Source organism: Pungitius pungitius, chromosome 17 (assembly GCF_949316345.1).
Source record: "Pungitius pungitius chromosome 17, fPunPun2.1, whole genome shotgun sequence".
Taxonomy (NCBI): Eukaryota; Metazoa; Chordata; class Actinopteri; order Perciformes; family Gasterosteidae; genus Pungitius; species Pungitius pungitius.
In genome coordinates, this window is record NC_084916.1 from 4,529,008 (window position 1) to 4,546,893 (window position 17,886).

The 17,886-nt window shown below is 46.3% G+C and overlaps 1 protein-coding gene across 3 annotated transcripts; it reads left to right on the forward strand.

Annotated features, from left to right (window-relative positions):
• Positions 1 to 6,300: 6,300 nt before the first annotated feature.
• On the forward strand, positions 6,301 to 16,634 carry brd2a (bromodomain containing 2a). Of its 3 annotated transcripts, none has more exons than XM_037473926.2 (12): positions 6,301 to 8,422; positions 10,784 to 11,090; positions 11,360 to 11,497; positions 11,695 to 11,836; positions 11,928 to 12,121; positions 12,220 to 12,747; positions 12,838 to 12,966; positions 13,092 to 13,286; positions 13,665 to 13,918; positions 14,121 to 14,440; positions 14,551 to 14,679; positions 14,932 to 16,634. In XM_037473926.2, the coding sequence occupies exons 1-12, from the start codon at positions 8,391 to 8,393 to the stop codon at positions 15,054 to 15,056; spliced, it is 2,493 nt and encodes an 830-aa protein (XP_037329823.2). In that variant the 5' UTR covers positions 6,301 to 8,390; the 3' UTR covers positions 15,057 to 16,634. The 3 variants fall into 3 exon arrangements, with proteins under 3 accessions (XP_037329823.2, XP_037329820.2, XP_037329822.2); XM_037473923.2 differs by having other exon boundaries at positions 6,303 to 8,422; positions 14,929 to 16,634; XM_037473925.2 differs by having other exon boundaries at positions 6,303 to 6,933; positions 14,929 to 16,634.
• Positions 16,635 to 17,886: the final 1,252 nt, after the last annotated feature.

Consider the following 17,886-nt stretch of genomic DNA (forward strand, 5'->3'; position numbering starts at 1 on the left):
AATGGCGAGCTGGTACGTCATAGGCGGGCGACGGCAGGACCAGGACGCTATAAAGGGACCCGAAAGGCAGGACCATTCATCTCTGACAGGCCCAATCAAGTGCCACGAGCAAGCCGGGAGTATGGCAAGTTTACGCAGTGTCTCGTTCCCTTCAGGGAACTACGGTTACATACGTAACCAGAGACGTTCCCTCTCAGGGAACTCAAGCTGGTAAAAACACTGTGGGAACGCCAATACCCACTCCACCATACGAGCAAGTGGCCGAAGTTAGACGCACACTCAGACGAGAGCACCTGTGCTCCAGGCGTAGAGTTAAGGTCAAGGCGATAAAATCTCACGAACGTGTGGGGAGAAGACCAGCCTGCCGCCGTGCAAACGTTGTGTAGATACTTTTCCAGAAAAAAGGGCTTTAGAAGCCGCCATATCCTCGTAGTATGGGCCCGGACAGCCAAAGATGCTGGCTGACCGGCCGATTCGTAAGCAAGTGTGATGGCCTGAACCACCCACTTGCTCATCCTCTGCTTAGTCACCGGGCCGCCAGTATTGGGATGCGCGAAGCACACAAACAGCTGTTCGGAGAGCCTACACAGGGAGGTCCTGCGGACGAACAGGTCTAGGGCTCTGACTGGGCAGAGGAGGTTAAGCTTCGCCTGGTCCGACGTCAGGAACGGGGGAGGACAGAAAGCCTGCAGCACAATAGGCCCGACTGTAGCGGACGGGACCTTAGGAATATAGCCGGGGGAAGGTAGTAAGAACGCCTTCACCATACCGGGCGCAAATTCCAAGCATGATGGGGCCACCGAGAGGGCTTGCATATCTCCAACCCTTTTGAGGGAAGAAATAGCAAGCAGGAAGAGGGTCTTAAGAGCCACATACTTCACTGCGACCTCCGCCATGGGCTTGAAGGGAGCACCGTAGAGACCCTCTAGTACGATGGCCAAGTCCCAGGATGGAACTCAAGTGCTGGCTGCTGGCCTCAGCCTCAGGGTGCCATGAAGGAAGCGGGATACCAGTGGGTGTCTCCGCAGAGAACGCCCATCTAGCAGTAGGCCACCGTCCTGACGGACCTTCTCCGGAACCCCTGGGAGCAGCGCAACCGGGGAAAGGCGTACAGACATGACCTCGGCCATGCCTGCACCTGCACTGCATCTCCCTCGCGCATCCTGCCCTCGCGCATCCTGTGGAAAGGCAGACCGCCTCGGGGTGGAGTCTCCAGTCCCCGGGCCTCGGCCCCTGTCTCGACAGGGCGTCTGCTCCCATATGGCCAGAGCCCGCAGGCAACGCCGAGTGACCTTGATAAGACGGCGCTGGTTTTCCCCTCGGGGAGAACCGCTTGGCGGGCTCGCCACTCTCCCAAAATTCTCTCAGGGGCCTCTCGGGGCCGGTCTCTGGACGTCTCGGGTCTACAGACACAGCGCCCTGTAACAGCGTACTGGCAGGGAAGCGCTGGTGTAGTAGAGCCAGAACCCTCCTCGGAGGGGGGCGAACGGCCCTCGGGCTCGCGCTCGCTATATGCCCCAAAGCAGCGGCAGGGACAGCGGACCGACTCCTGGAGAGTACCGGGGAGAAGGGAGCACAGAAAAATGCGGTGACACCCTAGCCCCTCCGGTGGGGATCACTCTCCGGGCCCTGACCCTTGAGGCGTCCTCGAGCGGCCCCGCGGACATGGCGCCGACGGGCTCTTACGAGGTAGCACCATTGTATGCAGACAGGAAGCCGCCTGCACTGCCGCCGAGCCAGGGCCGCATCCGCGGCCGGCATGCTAGCATAGCAATGTCGCTTGGCCTCCGCCACTGACGAATGCAAAGCCGCACGCTGGTTGTAAAAGCGAGCGGAGACCGGCTTTCCCTCAGGACGCCGAAACCTCAGCGTGGACGTCCGGGAAGAAAGGCAAGCACCGGCGCGTAGGTACTCTATGGGAAGGCAGAAACCGCTCATGCAGCTTACCGAAAGCAGTAGGCTGCTGTTTACCCGCCGGCCAGCTAATATGAAACCTGTCAGCGGCCCGGGTGAGGACCTCCAGCAGTTCTTTGGCGGCAGCGGGGGAATGAGGCGCCTCAACATCAGCCTCCACTGCCTCTATACTCACCACGTCCAGCTCCTCGGAGCTGGAGGAACGTGAAAGCGGTGTCTCGTCCAGGGTGGAGGAAGCCGCCGAGCGTGCCTCCGACGCCGGAAACGAGCGCCTGGATCTTGCGGTGAAGGGCCGAGGAAAAGGCCTCAGCCGTCCCGGAATCCTCCGCGAGATCCATTTGTGATCTCCAGGAAGACATCCGGCGCTCTGCCTCAGCACGAGCTGGACCGGAGCCGCGGGGAGCCCGCCTCATCGAGCCGTCCTCAGTGAAGAGGGTTCGACGGGAGTGCCATGACAGGCGCTCACAGTCTGCACAGCTAGCCCTCTCGGGGGGGGGGGACACACTGGAAAAACCACTCAGCCATAACACTAGGAAAAACTTCACACGCACTAGATGAAGGCACAGAGATGAATGGTCCTGCCTTTCGGATCCCTTTATAGCGCCCTGGTCCGGCGTCCCCGTCTATGAAGTACCAGCTCGCCATTGGTTAGATGTCACACGTGCATCATGACGCGGTCACGCAGAGGCGTTCCCACAGCGTTTTTACGCAGCTTGAGTTCCTTGAGAGGGAACTGAGGTAATAAAGAGTACTTGGGTTACTGGGCAAGTCCTAACACAAATATATCGAATAGGTTTTCATGTTAACCCTTCATCAAAATGTCTAGTTTGCTTCCATTTTCATACAGTCAAATGATTAAATGTAATTTTCTTTTCACTGAAACATAAAAGAACATTTATCCTGCAATCAATTGGCTGCCCACTCTACAGAATTCAATCATAAAGCAAACTCACATTCAAATACCTTTCAAGATTGACCTAATCTCATCAATAATCCAGCGCTGGTGCTGTATAGTAATGGTCTTGGCTCCTGAAGCTGATTTCGGGCCATGGACAAAGAAGTCGAATGTCCAGTTTATTGAACAACCTCTTAATATTTGATATTTAGAGATAGATTCCACATATGATGAACATAGCATCACACAGTTTGATGTTGTATGCAACGTTTAATAAATATGATACACAATGATTTCAGATTGAAGGAAGACTAGCCGCCACTATTGGCATCAGGTGCATGGGGATCCTTTTCAATAAATTATTCAATTAATGAATGGAAGAATAGAGAAACGAGGTTAAAAATGTTCTTCTTTAATGTTCTTCCTGTTATTACTTTAAATGTAACGTAAAAAAAGAAATACACAATGAATCTCAAAGATTGAGGAGGTGAAAGTGATCGGCCACTAGATGGCGCCATATCAACACACTGTGGGTCACCACCTCAAAGAGCAGTCAATAGATGAACAAAGTAAAAGTAGAGGAGCCTCCTGAATTAGTAACTTTGATCTTAGATCTTACCCTGGTGGCTTCTGCTGAAAATGGAAACAGTGTTTTGTGTTACTATTCTCATAGGAGCACAGCAGAGAGTCTGTAAGAGTGAACTTCTAATATTTACAGTTGGCCAGATGTTCTTTCCTGAGGCTACAACTAATTTGGACATATCTCCAATCACAAGATCATCTCCAATCTAAAGAACTGCAGATTCCAGAACATCTTTGCATGATGGTTGCTAAATCATGATGAAGTCATTCGCTATGACATGGTTGGTTCATTTTAATCGTATTTTTTTACATTGACATCCCTCCCAAAAAGCATAAAGTGGTTCTGAAAATGACTGGTAGTTTTTATCATTTTAAAATATACAGCTAAAAGTGGATAATTACATATTAGAGCTTTATTATTAATAAGGACCGTTTCTGTTGGAGTCATAAAATAATCTAGCGGTTTTCCTCAGATAAATCAGCCCTGCATTCCAGCTGGAGAAGGGGGTCAAGTATTGAACATAAGAGTGTCCTCCTGTTAACCACACGCTCAACTTTTGAGGGGCTTCCAGCTTGATTGTTTTGCACATCCTTGTAATAGACAGCACGGGCTGGATTACCTGCAGTGGTCATTTCCTGTCCTCTAGCTGGTTTGTTCAAAGTTGTTGGTAAAGTAAAATCACGTATCTTTTCTACTTAGATAATGGAGTGTCGCTTTACCCGTTTACGACAGATTTTGCATGACCGCATAATTAAGCAGCTGTTGTTTTCCTGCCTTCTTGGAACCATGCAACCCATCAGCTTTGGTTGGTTTCAATTCATCTCTAATCTTTGGTTCTAAATTAAGCACTGCAGTAAAGAGGATGAAGCTTCAAACTTAAAACGTCTCCTCTGGTCTGCAGATCTGCATCGTGTTAGAAATCCACATTACAGACAATAGACAACTTTACCAACAAATACGTTGAGTTTGTTCCCCTTGTTCTTGGATTATTTAATTTTTACATTATGATGTATGATGGTAAGGAAGGAGTAACTGCTGCCTTGGTGGTGTCTGCTGGGGATCCACATACATGTAGCAATAAAGCTTCTTCTGCTATGTATAACACATAATTGCTCATCTCTGGTTCATAGTGCTAGACAGGAAATGGTCAATGTTCTCCAAATGCAAACACATTTTGTGAAAGGAAGCAAAGAATGTCTTACTAAAGTACACCAGAATGGTCCTCTTGTCTTCATGTTATTAGTGTTGTCATATTATATCAATGTATCCAGGGACCTGTTGGAATACATACTGGTGTTGACAATAACCACAATATAAAAAATGAAACAATGATAATACACAATTAATAAATGTATACAGCTCTTCTTAAATGACAGTTTTTACAGTTATTAACCAAAAAATTAAAGATGAGTGTGACTGATGAATTGTTACTTTTTTGTTTTAATCGGTTTACATTGATATCACAATAATATCATTATGGTCAACTAATTTAGCCCCAATAATCAGGTAGTGAAAATGTGAGTGTGTATATCCTATTAAGAACACATAACCCGTGTTTACATGAAGCTTCTCAATCAACAAATGCCGTCTAGAGGCTGTAATGCTCATTTTAATGGAACACATATAGCTTCTGTAGAAAACTAAGGTTGACAGACACAGATCCTGTGAGGACTGCGGGTGGCCCACTGAGCGGCGTGCTCGCCAACGGAGGATTCTCCCCAGAGGACGTGAGCTTCAGGAACTGAGGACTTGTGCATCAGAGAACAGCTGCTAGCCTCCGTTGACAAAGGGGCTGTTGTTGCTAAGGAAGGCCTGCCAGTCAGGAAGCAAAGGGAGTTCATTTACACAATTATACACAAACAGGACAACCGCACGAAACATTTATGACAGCACAAAAGCACGATCCTGGAGCTGGCTTGTCAACGCTTGAGCTAAATTTCTAAAACTCACAACAAATGACTCGTGGGGGGGGGGGGGGCTTCGTGAAGGAGTGAGCTTCCTTAGCAACCATTTCTGGACTTGATAGCCGACAGGCTCAGGCAGCCCAGCTCTGAGAAGACAGAGAGAGCGACTCACAGGGAGAGAGAGAGAGAGCCTGCTGGTGAGTCAGAGCAGGCTGACTCTGATGTAGTCTACCGACCCCTCCCTTCCTCCACCTCCTCCGCCTACATGTCTGCTCCCGGCTATTCAAGTTCAGAGCCGGTATACAAACACAAACAACCTGTAACACCACATGGTGTCATTGGATCTGGTTTTAGGTTCAATGAATGATCAGCAGTGTTAGGGCAAACCTATTCATGTAGATTTGATGGAAATTGTTATTTAATGACTTTCAGTAACAGTCACGATATTTAAGTCGTTTTTTTGTTTTGTTTGGTATATTTATAAAAAGGTATTACAGTATAGAAATTCCAGACTGAAATACAATCATATATCACTGCCCGGAAATAAAGACTTGAACTCTGAAATCTATATTTTTCAGTGGCCATAATCACGTATGTGTGTAGATGTTTGTGTTAGAGGCATGCAGAAATGGCAGAAACATCCGGATAGCGATACAGCCTCGAATGACACATTATTTAATCATTAGTTCACTATTCTTAGAAGATACAATACAGTTATCAAATTAGAAAGATTGCTTTCCACCGAAAAGGTAGGCAACTTATTATTTTATGGATAAGTAAAGTGAATTACTATATGCTAGAAAGTATGGATTTCGTTAAAGCTCATGCAGTACATCACCTATAGGCTTCTTCCTGTTTTAATTTGGAGATCAACACTCTACATCTCTGAGGCCGGATCTCCTCTCTCCGCCAGGGAATTCTCACTAGCGGGACCTACGCTTTTGAGTGTTGGGAGCAACTGTTCTTAGATCAGCCTATTGCATTCCCAGTGCATCGCTGGCGACGTGTCTCTGTGGAAGGGACGCATGCGCAGTGCGCGGTGCTGCTACAGGACTGAGCTTTACAGCTGGAGGAAACAGACATGACTAATGTTAACCCTTTTGAAACATACTGAGAAACTACGCACGCGATCTGAAGGATAACTGCGATCACACATGGATTACGGTGTAGTGAGTTCGGGAAACAGGACAAAACGAAAGACTTAAATCATTTTCGTCACGTGGCCAAGAAAGACCAATGGGAGCGAAGCAAATCCAGCGGAAAGTATGTTCTTTGTTCGGGTCTTTTGCCAACCTTATGCCCAAATCTGCGCCTTGTGCTTTACAAAAAGCCCCGGATGTGGACCTGGATGTACGGTTTCGCTACAAAGGAGACGCAGAGGATACATTTTTTTTTGGTTTTGGCTGAATGCCACGTGTCGAAGTTTGTGGCAAACAGTGCGCTGTGCGGGCTTTCATCACGTGACCCCCCTCCCCCACCCCCACCCGGAGCTGGCGATGGGGAAGAAGGCGGACATGTTTGAGCGAAATGTGCTGGGTAAAAAGAATCGAGGTGGAAGAAGAGAAGATTATTTGAAGAAACGTTTCGTATTGTTATGGAATTTACCAGTCAACATTTGTATTTATGTTAAATCCAAGGTTTTTATTTCATATCTTCATTATTTATTTATTGTCTTTTGGATGATTTTAAATCCAGTTGAACTGTATTTTACTTTGTTTTTAACATCGTAGTCAAACGTGTTTTTAAAGTGACGTTGATAGGACCTATGGTTACCTTCCACCGTTTATTAGAGTGACATTGCTGTGGAATTTGTAACCTTGGTGTGGGGGATGGGCGCATGTGGTTAGGTAACCATTTTGTGGTTGTTGATTTTCAACATGACGGTTAATTCAAAGGATTCCGTGGATGAGCAATATAATTTAATAGTTTGGATTCGTTATAGATTTGGTTTATTTTTAGTTGAGGCCTAATATAGTATTTGCGTGTTTAAGCATCAGATTCATTTTGGTTTCTATTTTCTAACTATTTAATGGAATTCAGCGCGATGGTCTTTTATGTTGATAATGCAGGACAAACACGGTATTTACTTTGGTGCAGTATGAGGTCAGTAAGAAAATCTGCTGTGTCATTCAACAGTTGGTCGTTTTCAATTCCTATGACCCAGGCGTCATTTCTTCGTTTGGTGTAACGGGTTCACAAGACTGGTCGCCTTACTCTTACAGTTAAATTAAATTTAAGTATGCGATGTTTTTGGTGTGGCCTGTGTGAGACATTGAGGCCTGCAGTGGCTTTGTACTCAAATGGTGGAATGTATTATTCTACAGACGAACGCTACTTCATTAGTGTTAGTAGTACGAAAAACAGGTGGCTTTTTGCGTGCTTTGCTTAACGTTTTACCAGACATTTCGTTTAAATTTCTATTAATCTACAGAAGTAATATACTATGTCTGGGTGCTTAAAGATGGCGCCTGTAAGATTATTCCGAGCGACCGAAATGCGGACATGCCGTGGCGAGGAAGAGAACGAGTGGGGTGAGGCACTCGAGGGTTACACGTGACCTGATGGAAGAACCAATGGCCCTCTTGATGTTTACCCTGGAAGCCCGCGTTAGGACTATATTGACCAATCACCGACGTCGCTTTGCACACGTTGACGTAATGTAATGTAAGAAGGAGGGTGGGCTGCGTCGATGTCCCCGCGTTTTGTACAGGATTAAATGGAGGAACCAGTTACAGACACATATCTGTATTACTGAAAAGACCGGGCCAATGGTGTGGCGCATTTTCATTGACCGACAGCAAAAACATGCGAGTAGGTTGGCCCTCAAAGAAAGTCAGCGAGGTTTCTAAACCTAGGGGTGTGGTAACTTTAACGGACGTGTTGAACAGCGAATAGAAACTCGATGGGTGTGGACAGTCTGAAGTCGACTATCCAATAGGACTAACGGTAGGTCTATAAAGACGAGGGTGTAGTCGCATCGTCGCCATTTCAACGAAGCAGATTAAAGGAGTTCACCGTGGCGGGGAGCGGAAAGCTGACGAACAGACGGATCCTGGTCTGAGTCTAGCTATAAACAGAATCCGGATCCATCCTGATGGATATGGCTGTTAACCCGCTCCTTGACAGGTATCTACTGGTAAAATCGACTGTTCGCTTTCCATCAGTGGGAATATTGCAATTATTTCTCATACGTTTTAGTCAACATGTCGTTTCTGGAAAACGGTTTGCTGTAATACGTTTGGCAGAATGAAATGGACATGGAATGTGCCAAAGGAGTAAGTGTATTGCTGGGATTAAATTAATAGTAAAACATTAATGTTGAGGAAATTAATTGTTTTTGGGGGGTTCAACGAGCTGCGATTGTTGTTCGCTCTACGCCGGCGCCATCTTCGGAGCGCCTTTGCCGTTGGCCGCTCTCTCCCGCTGGCTGGCAGTTAGTTAGCATCGCTAGCATTAGCGTCACAAATGCAAGCTTTCCCCCATACAGCAGCAGCTTGACCGGTGCATCTAGTTCGCAGGGGGGTATTGAAACTTCTGAATTAAATCTCTAGTCATAGGATGTAATTTACCAACCGTATTAATTTTTAATCTTATATATAATGGCGGCTAACTAGCCCGTAATGTTGAAACGGTGAATTAACTCTCTACAAGCGGCAAAGGGGGCTGATGTGCACTGTGGACCGCCATTTCTGCATGTAAGGCCGGTTGTTATTGTAGCCATGTGACGGGTTGTTGTGATCTCCGGTGCGACGTTACATCAAACCGGCAGCGCACGGTTCTAGCTAACGTTAGTTGTGTGTGTTGGGAGTTGGTTGCTTGGTTACACAGCTCAATGTCACTCAACTATGTCCGGTACGGTTACGTTAGCAACTTTTATTGTACATTTGGGTTAATTTAGTTCAATTGTTGATCCTTTTCCTTTTTTTCCTTAAATTTACCCAACTCATGTTATATTTTACAGCCAATCATTTTCAACAATTTACAGCCAACGTGAAAATGTTTCTTTAGCCTTGTTAATGTTATGTACATGATTATTTCCTTTTTTTTTAAATAATAAAGTACACTAACTGTCAAATGTGTTTCCCAAAGTTGTATCATTCAAAACGGATTGCGTTACGGTAACAAAAACAGTGTTATATTTATGTTTGTTAGTTAAAACCATGTTCGTACACTTAATGTGTATTGAACAATTTTTCCATGGCATCCTCTAAATGCCAGTGGGATGTGAGTTCTGTATAAATGGGTGCACCTGTCTGGAGGGGAACTTATTTTACAGCGTGATCCCAACTCAATAAAAATTGCTTTAATGTCATAGCTGCTACTGGGCAGATATAGTATTGTGATGTAAAGTTGCAAGGCACAGCGACTGTGTTATCAAATCTAGGTGCCACGTACTAGAAGTGATTATTTTCCATCAGATGACTACAGTTGGCCCTTTCAGACTCTTTGTTTTGGAGTCAAAGCTTCGGTTGGCTGGTGCTGATGGGCTATGGTGAGTTCCATGTTGTTGACAATGAGGATAGCGGACGCTCAACATTCCCTGACATCAAAGCAGCCGTGCTAGTATTGTTTTGATGATGGTAATGCTTTAATTGGTTATTGCAGTGGTGCACATTCAGGTCCCTGAAGTACATGTCTCAGCAGATGCCAGGTACCGATTGTTCTGATGTCAGACTATTTGGAGTACCTCTGCTGAAGTAAACTGCCAAGGATGGAGGTTACCTCATGTACAAGTTGTACATTTGATCAGCTCAAAGTGTTGGGCTTTAACTGTATGAATATGTTGGCAAAGATATTTTGTTAGTCTGAATCGTTAAATTGCACAGGCACTGTCTATAACCAGTTTCTATCATAGGATGCTGAACAGACTTGTGTGACCTTGTGACTGATATTGGGGTGCTGAGAAGTCACCAGGAACTCCCTCTGCTGTTGATCTCAGCTAGCACAGCCTAGCTATGGTAGTGCAGTGATGTTATTCACTGTATGGAGCCCTGCTTGCCCCGTTTAAACTAACCACTTTTAAAATCAGTAATTACTGTAACATTCAGTTCCTTTAGGGAACAATTATTGCTCATGGAAATGGGTTGGCGTCGGTCATGTGATCTGTGAGGTAGACGTACAGATGAGGAAGTGAAGATGTGTCCTTCTGGGACAGGGACTGCTGATCTTGCACGGGTAACGCGTGCTTGTCCAGCAACGCCTACAAAGTGGCCCTGTGTGTGCGCCTTTATGTGGATTTACTTCATGCTGTATGTGTACATATCCAATCGGAGTGAGTTTGAAAGCATACAATGTGTCTGTTTTGCTAATGGGTGACGAGCCTTCTCTAAAGAAGAAGAGTTATTGTTTCTGGTGTGCGTTTTTTAAAAGAAAGTAGAGGATTTTGTGGAATTACACTGGAGACTAATCACTTTTTGGTGTCTGCATGATGTGAACGTCAGACAAACTGCAAAAAGAGTTAATTGGTCTTTCAATCGCTCTCTACAGCTCCCTTCTCGGGGTGGAGGTTGGCATTATGGGAGTCACAACCATGGACCAGAGTTCTGGCACAGCTGGAAAACGCATCAGAAAACCATCACTGCTCTATGAGGGCTTTGAGAGTCCTGGGATGCCCCCTCTGAGTCATATGGCCCCCTCCGGACCCCCACAGCCCCTGGTGAGAGACCCCAGCCGACAGGGCAGGATGACCAACCAACTTCAGTTCCTACAGAAAGTCCTGCTGAAGTCGTTGTGGAGGCACCACTTCGCCTGGCCCTTCCACGAGCCTGTTGATGCCACCAAGCTCAGCCTGCCTGTGAGTGTCAATACAAGACGAAGAGACATAGTTATACTCTATCTGTAGATAATATCTACCATTGTATCACACTGCCACCTGATTGTGTCATCTTTTACGTCTCCACAATTAAGTAGGAGAGACTAGTACAAACTCAGCAGCCACATGTCAATATCACAGCTTTTAATTCAACTAAATAACACAAGTTGTCCTTTAACAGGCTCATTATTTAAAAAGTAACTTTGGTATTGAGCTGCCTTTTTTATGACAAGGTGTCTCTCTCCCTCCAGGACTATCATAAGATCATCAAAAATCCCATGGACATGGGCTCTATTAAGAAGAGGCTAGAAAATAACTTCTACCGCAGTGCCAGTGAGTGTATGCAGGACTTCAACACCATGTTCACCAACTGCTACATTTATAACAAGGTAAGATTGTAGGTCAGCCACAGACATGGGAATAATGATTTCCTGTTGCTATTGGTAGTCAGGATGTGTGGTGAACATGCTGAAGCCATTCATTGTAACACAAAGTTCAGATGTAGTCTTAGGAAAGTCTAAGTACCATTTGCCATTTATAAAAGTGTACTGTTGTAACCATGTGCCCAAATGTCCTCCCCCTGCAGCCTACAGATGACATAGTACTAATGGCTCAGTCTCTGGAGAAGGCTTTTCTGCAGAAAGTGGCTCAGATGCCCCAAGAGGAATTAGAGCTGCCCCCTCCTGCTCCGCGGATGAAACAAGCCAAGCCAGGAAGAAAAGGGAGAGGTAATGCTAGCGAGCTAATGCAGCCACACGTGTCATTCCTTCAAGCGTCTGCTCTTCCTTAACGCTCCTCATGCCCTTTCTCCCCCCCCAGTCACTGGAGGAGTGACAACAGCTCACCAGGTCCCTGCCGTATCCCAGTCGGCGTACTCTCCCCCCACTCCAGAAACACCCGACTCCATCCTGTCCACCCCCCCACAGTCACACATGAGCAAGCCCCCACTTCTAACAACTGAACAAAGCATCGCCACCATTACTGGTCTGCCACCCACACAGCCCACCACTAAGGTAAAGTAGAGCCCTGACCGTGTCGTGTTTGTCTAGTTTGAATAAAGGTGCGAAAGCCTGTACACTAATCCCCCCCCCCCCCCCCCCCCCCCCCACAGAAAAAAGGTGTCAAGAGGAAAGCAGACACGACCACCCCAACCACTGTAGCTATGCCCATCATGAGCACCATGGGGGTCAGCGGCATCAGCCTCGGGTTGGGCGGTGGGCACGACTCCCCGCTCACCCTCACGTCCCTCGGAGTGGACCACAACGCCACGCTGGCAATGACCCAAGGCCTCGGCCTCACCCAGGGCATGGGGATGGGGATGGGGATGGGGATGGGCATGGGAATGGGGTGTGGAACAGTGATGATGGGTACCAAAGCAGCGGGGGGCAGGAGAGGAGTGAGTGGCCGAGCCATCAAGCCTCCCAAGAAGGATTTGCCTGATTCTTTGGTGGTGACGCCGGTGCGCCGCAGCAAGCTGAGCCCCCAGCTTCGCTACTGCAACGGGGTCCTGAAGGAGCTGCTGTCTAAGAAGCACGCGGCGTACGCCTGGCCCTTCTACAAGCCCGTCGACGCCTCGCTGCTCGGCCTTCACGACTACCACGACATCATTAAGCAGCCCATGGACCTCAGCAGCATCAAGGTACTTGACCTGGGGACACGCACACGTGTCTGCTCCACGGTGTGTCCTAGTTCTAGTCATTTCAGCTTGGATGTCTCCTTGTCTCACTAGCGTAAGATGGACGGCAGAGAGTATCGTGATGCCCAGCAGTTCTCTGCTGATGTTAGACTGATGTTCTCAAACTGCTACAAGTACAACCCTCCTGATCATGATGTGGTGGGCATGGCCAGAAAACTGCAGGTAATGCACCTATTCCAGTGGTTTTGGATTATTCATTAATTATTAATGCAGTGTTCACTGTCCCTAAACATCCTCACGGTTTTTCTTTCAATCTGGTTCACTCACATAATGTTTCATCCCTTTAGGATGTCTTCGAATTCTGCTTTGCTAAGATGCCGGATGAGGCTCCAGCCCCGCCAAGCTCCTCCTCTTCCTCCTCCTCCTCCTCTTCCTCGTCCTCTGAGAGCGAGGTCAGCAGTGAAAGTGAGGAGAGCGAGAGCAGCCCCAGCTCCGACTCTGAGGAGGAGAGGGCCAACCGGCTTGCAGAGCTGCAGGAACAGGTCTGTACTCGCAGAATAATATAATGGATTTCATTAAATGGGAACCTCGGATCTATTCCTAGTTGTGATGGAATATCAACATACCGCTGAGCAGTGCCCACAATCAAAAGAAATCAACGAGCTGAACAACATGCAACACTTATTAAGCAGAAATGCACCCACTAGAGCCTCTCCGCACCAACATGCAACAACTCTCTGTTCAAAGAGATTTTAGCTGCAAGTGGACACGAGGTAGAGGAGCATCATGCCTCCTCTGCTTCTCAATGGGACGAACAAAGCCCGTATGGTGGGACCACAGCCTGCGCTATTGCTTCAAGTCTCATTCAATAATCTTTTTTTCCCAGAATTCCATTGACCTGTCTTTCTTTCCCTCTTTAGCTCAAAGCTGTACACGAGCAGCTCACAGCACTCTCCCAGGGCCCCATTGTCAAACCCAAGAAGAAGAAAGAGAAGAAGGACAAGAAGAAGAAGAAAAAGGTCGAAAAAGAGAAACATCGAAAGATAGAGGAAGAGGTAACCCCCATCAGGCCGCCCAAGGTCACCAAGACTCCAAAACCCAAAAGCAACCGAGGAACGGCCGGTGCTGTGGTGCCGGTCAAGAAGGCGCCAAGCAAGAAAAACAACAAGAGCAAGTGAGTACTGGCGCCTGTTGGATAATGTTGGTACTGCATTGGGTGCGTGCTGTATTTGATTGAGAAAGATGCTTCATGTTGTAAGATTTCTATAGAACTTCTGTACAATACATTTATTTTTTATTGGTAGTAAAATAAATTCAAAGTAAATCTCTGGGTTTCAATGGACCATCATCTCATGATTTCTCCTGACTCCCATCAGAACCAAAAAGGGCAGCATGACGTTTAGCATGCCTCCGCCGGTCCACGACCCGATAGTGAGTCACTACGACTCGGATGAAGAGGAGGAGACGGCGCCCATGTCGTACGATGAGAAGCGCCAGCTCAGCCTGGACATCAACAAGCTTCCTGGGGAGAAGCTGGGCCGCGTCGTCTACATCATCCAGTCCCGTGAGCCCTCGCTGCGAGACACCAACCCAGAGGAGATCGAGATAGACTTTGAAACCCTGAAGCCATCGACGCTGCGGGAGCTGGAGAGATACGTCATGACGTGTCTGAGGAAGAAGCCCCGCAAGCCGTATGGTGAGTCGGGGAGATGGGGAGGAGATCAAGCCATTTATTGAGCTGGTCTATGATGGGATTTGAAATGGCTTTGTCCTCATGGCTATTGTTGCCTTTGTGTTTCCATACAGCGAGTAAGAACAACATTGCCGGTAAATCTCGCGAGGAGCTCGCTCTGGAGAAACAAATGGAGCTGGAGAGGAGGCTGATGGACGTCAGTGGTCAGCTGAACTCTGGGAAGAAGCCCACGAAGACCAAACGTACGTCCGTCTCTGAGAACGAAAATCCCTTGAATGTAGAAATGTAGTGGACCATTACAGTTGTCAGAAGTGTTTTCCAAATGGTTTCCTTCTGGTTGGCTGGTGTAAAATGTCTTGTCGGGGTTGCACACACCGACACCGACATCTTCCAAGGCGCGCTCACAAAGAAACACAATAAATAATAATTTAATGAAATATTTGCACCATCCTTTAGTGTGGTTTTAACGGGCTTTCTTATGTTCTCTCCAGCAGAGAAACCAGCCACTGAGCAGCACACCCAGCCGTCACGACTCAGCGCCAGTAGCTCCTCCTCTGACTCCTCCTCCTCCTCTTCCTCCTCCTCATCCTCGGACACAAGCGACTCTGACTCCGGCTGAGAGGCAGGAGGTGCTTCCACATGGAAAGGGGTCACGTGAGGGACCCTGGGTGTTTGATTCCCACTGAGCGGACTGAACTGCCGATGGAGCCGCGGTCAGACGAGAGCAGCACTGGGCCCAACGGGCCCGACTCGACTAGTGAGAGACCCAGAGAGAGAGACGGGGCTCCCAGCGCTCACCCATCCATCCTGTCCTGGACACAGACAAGCTGAGCGGGGGCGGGAAGGAGGAGACGAGTCCTGGCGTTCTCCAGAGAACCGGGCCATGCTGGGCGGAGCGGGGGACGCTCCATCTCCTGCAGAGAGGAGTTGGGAGACGAGTTGGAGGGATTATGGGTGCTAGAGCCGGAATCTGTCTTATTTCTGGAGATAATTTCCCTCCTTCCTGTGCTCCTGGTCTTTATTCTGTATAGATATGGTGTACAGTTCTATAAATATCTATTTTTCTTTTATAAAGAAGCATTTTATGGAGTAATTTATTCCCTCATTCTGGGAAAGACAAGCTGGTCCGAGCGGAGACGTGTTTTAGTTTTTTTTCTCCCTAAACGCGTGTGTGAATGTGTGCGTCGGTGTTTGCATGTGTGAGTGAGATCCTCATAGTTTTGACGCAGGCGTTAAATCAGTCTGCACGCAGAAGCACCTTGGTTCAGTAGAATACAGAATGCATGCAATACAGAGGAGCTGACAAACATCTGCATACTTCACACGTCCTGACGTACTCGCCCACTGTACAGAAATGTTTCTACAAACTTTTGTCGTTCCCATGTATGCCGTCTATTTTTTCTTTTCATCCATTTCAATTTCTCTGTAAACTTTCTTCTTTTTTTTTGTTCTTGTGACCAATCTGTTAATAAATTGTGGGGACGTGTCTTGTCCACTCACCTTTGCCCAAATAACATCTCTGTTCTTCTGGTTTCTTCTGGAGTTTTGATTCATGGGGTTCTTACATTGATGTTTAAATCAAGTATAGGTGAAGCATTTTCTGGTTGATTGTCCCATGAGCCATCAGTTCTTAACACCATGGTAACACCAAAGAGTGAACGGTATTTCTTACATTGTATCCAGTTGTGTTCTGTAGTAACTTGAGTTTAATCTAAAGGTTTCTTTATCTGAGGGGTTTGAAGACATGGTTCATAGCAGGTTGGTTTGGTGAAATCTTTGCTCATTTCTGGGGTTCAGCTGCCAGTTTAGATAAAACATGAGTCATGATGGTTGCAATGGGGATAAAAGTGATGTGTCCATCTTGTTTTTGTATGTTTTCAAGTGAATATTTGAAAGGTTTTTTCATTATACAGAAAGTGATCAAAAGCTTTGTTGAAGTCTTCTGTATAAACTGCACGAAAGGACTGTCAGGATTGTAGAAGTGTACTTAAGTCTTTTTTTCCATCGGTGAGTAGTCCTGTCTTTTTTTTTTTTTCAGAATTGTTTTTGGGCTCAAATTATTCCGATATCAGTCTTACTTTCTGGTTTGTCAGAAATCTAAATGCGTCTGTACTTCATTTATTCTCCTGAACATCTGTACATAAATAAATAGAAATGTTCTTCCGGTCCCTGACTGGGGAAACTTCATTTACGGTTATGCCGTTTAAGTGACTATTTCTATTTGTTGTGTCCCTTTTCCTCATGACTCCTAAAATGATCAAACTTTCTATTTAACCAGTGAAAAGGCCCGGAGAGGAAGCCAACTTTAAAACCTTCTCCGGATGAATCTTAAAAATATAGTTGGTTGACTGATTCAGTTTTAACCGTAGAATGCTTTCGGGTGTTTTTTTTCTAGGTGAATAGAATTCACATTGATCCACATGATGTGGTTCATCATTTACTCTGAAAACACGCTTTATTTATAAATGTTCATTTTACAACTAGAACTATTAACAGCTACAGTTTGTTACTCTTCATACAGGCCGGGGAAATTGTGCCCTAAAAGTTGAGGTGTAAGAAAGTGAATAACTATAAACTAAAACTCATTATTTTGAAGGTGTACACCGGAAGCAGGCGTCTGCTATAATTTCTGTCTGCACACTTGAAGGATTTAGATGTGGGTGGGAATCGGTTCATTAGCTCTACACTGCCCCCCAGCGGACATATAACCGCGGTACACTGCCCCCTGGTGGGAACCATAGCTGCTGTACTCAGAATTAGCCAACGGTAATTACCCACAATTCATCGTAATGTGTCGTCATACAGGAAGCGTTGGTCAACAAAGAGGGCGGCCCACATAAGTTCAGCCTGCCTGGAGTATTACAGTGTTACATTTAATGAGAAACATTCAATTCAGCTCAATTCATGTGTGCAGAATGACCAATGTAAATTATTTAAAATACATTCAATGCTTATGTCATAAAGTATTCATACAATAGGAGTAGGAGTAGTGTGGAGCCTCCACTGTCACTAACTGAAAATGTCTAAAAAATGTAATAATTAGAAGGGTCTACTATACAAATTACACTTTCAATCGATAACAGCAGTGGATATAAATAATAAAAGTTAAGTAAATATTGATGACATTACATTACATGTCATTTAGCTGACGCTTTTATTAACCCATGGCTAAAAATAATCCTTCCAGTAAGAGTAATGTGATTACTACTACTAATAATGATATTTGCAGTGGGTATCAGACAGGACCACTGTCTAGATATAAACACCATGTATGGAGAGAAAGCAAAACCACTCCATTAACGATCATCATCATCATCATCTCCCTCTTTCTGTGTTTTGGATGAAGAGCAGTGATGTGATTCATCCAGTCGTCTCTCTCCTCCTGCGTCTCCAGGGTTCTTTCCTGGTCCTTCAGGCTCAGGCTCTGGTGGTCTGTGGAGCACCCAAAG

Excerpts from the sequence above, each read along its gene's own strand:
- brd2a (XM_037473923.2), top strand. The coding sequence starts at position 8,391 with ATGGATATGGCTGTTAACCCGCTCCTTGACAG. Across the intron at positions 11,498-11,694 it reads ACTGCTACATTTATAACAAG|CCTACAGATGACATAGTACT; the intron begins GTAAGATTGTAG and ends CTCCCCCTGCAG. Across the intron at positions 13,287-13,664 it reads TTGCAGAGCTGCAGGAACAG|CTCAAAGCTGTACACGAGCA; the intron begins GTCTGTACTCGC and ends TTCCCTCTTTAG.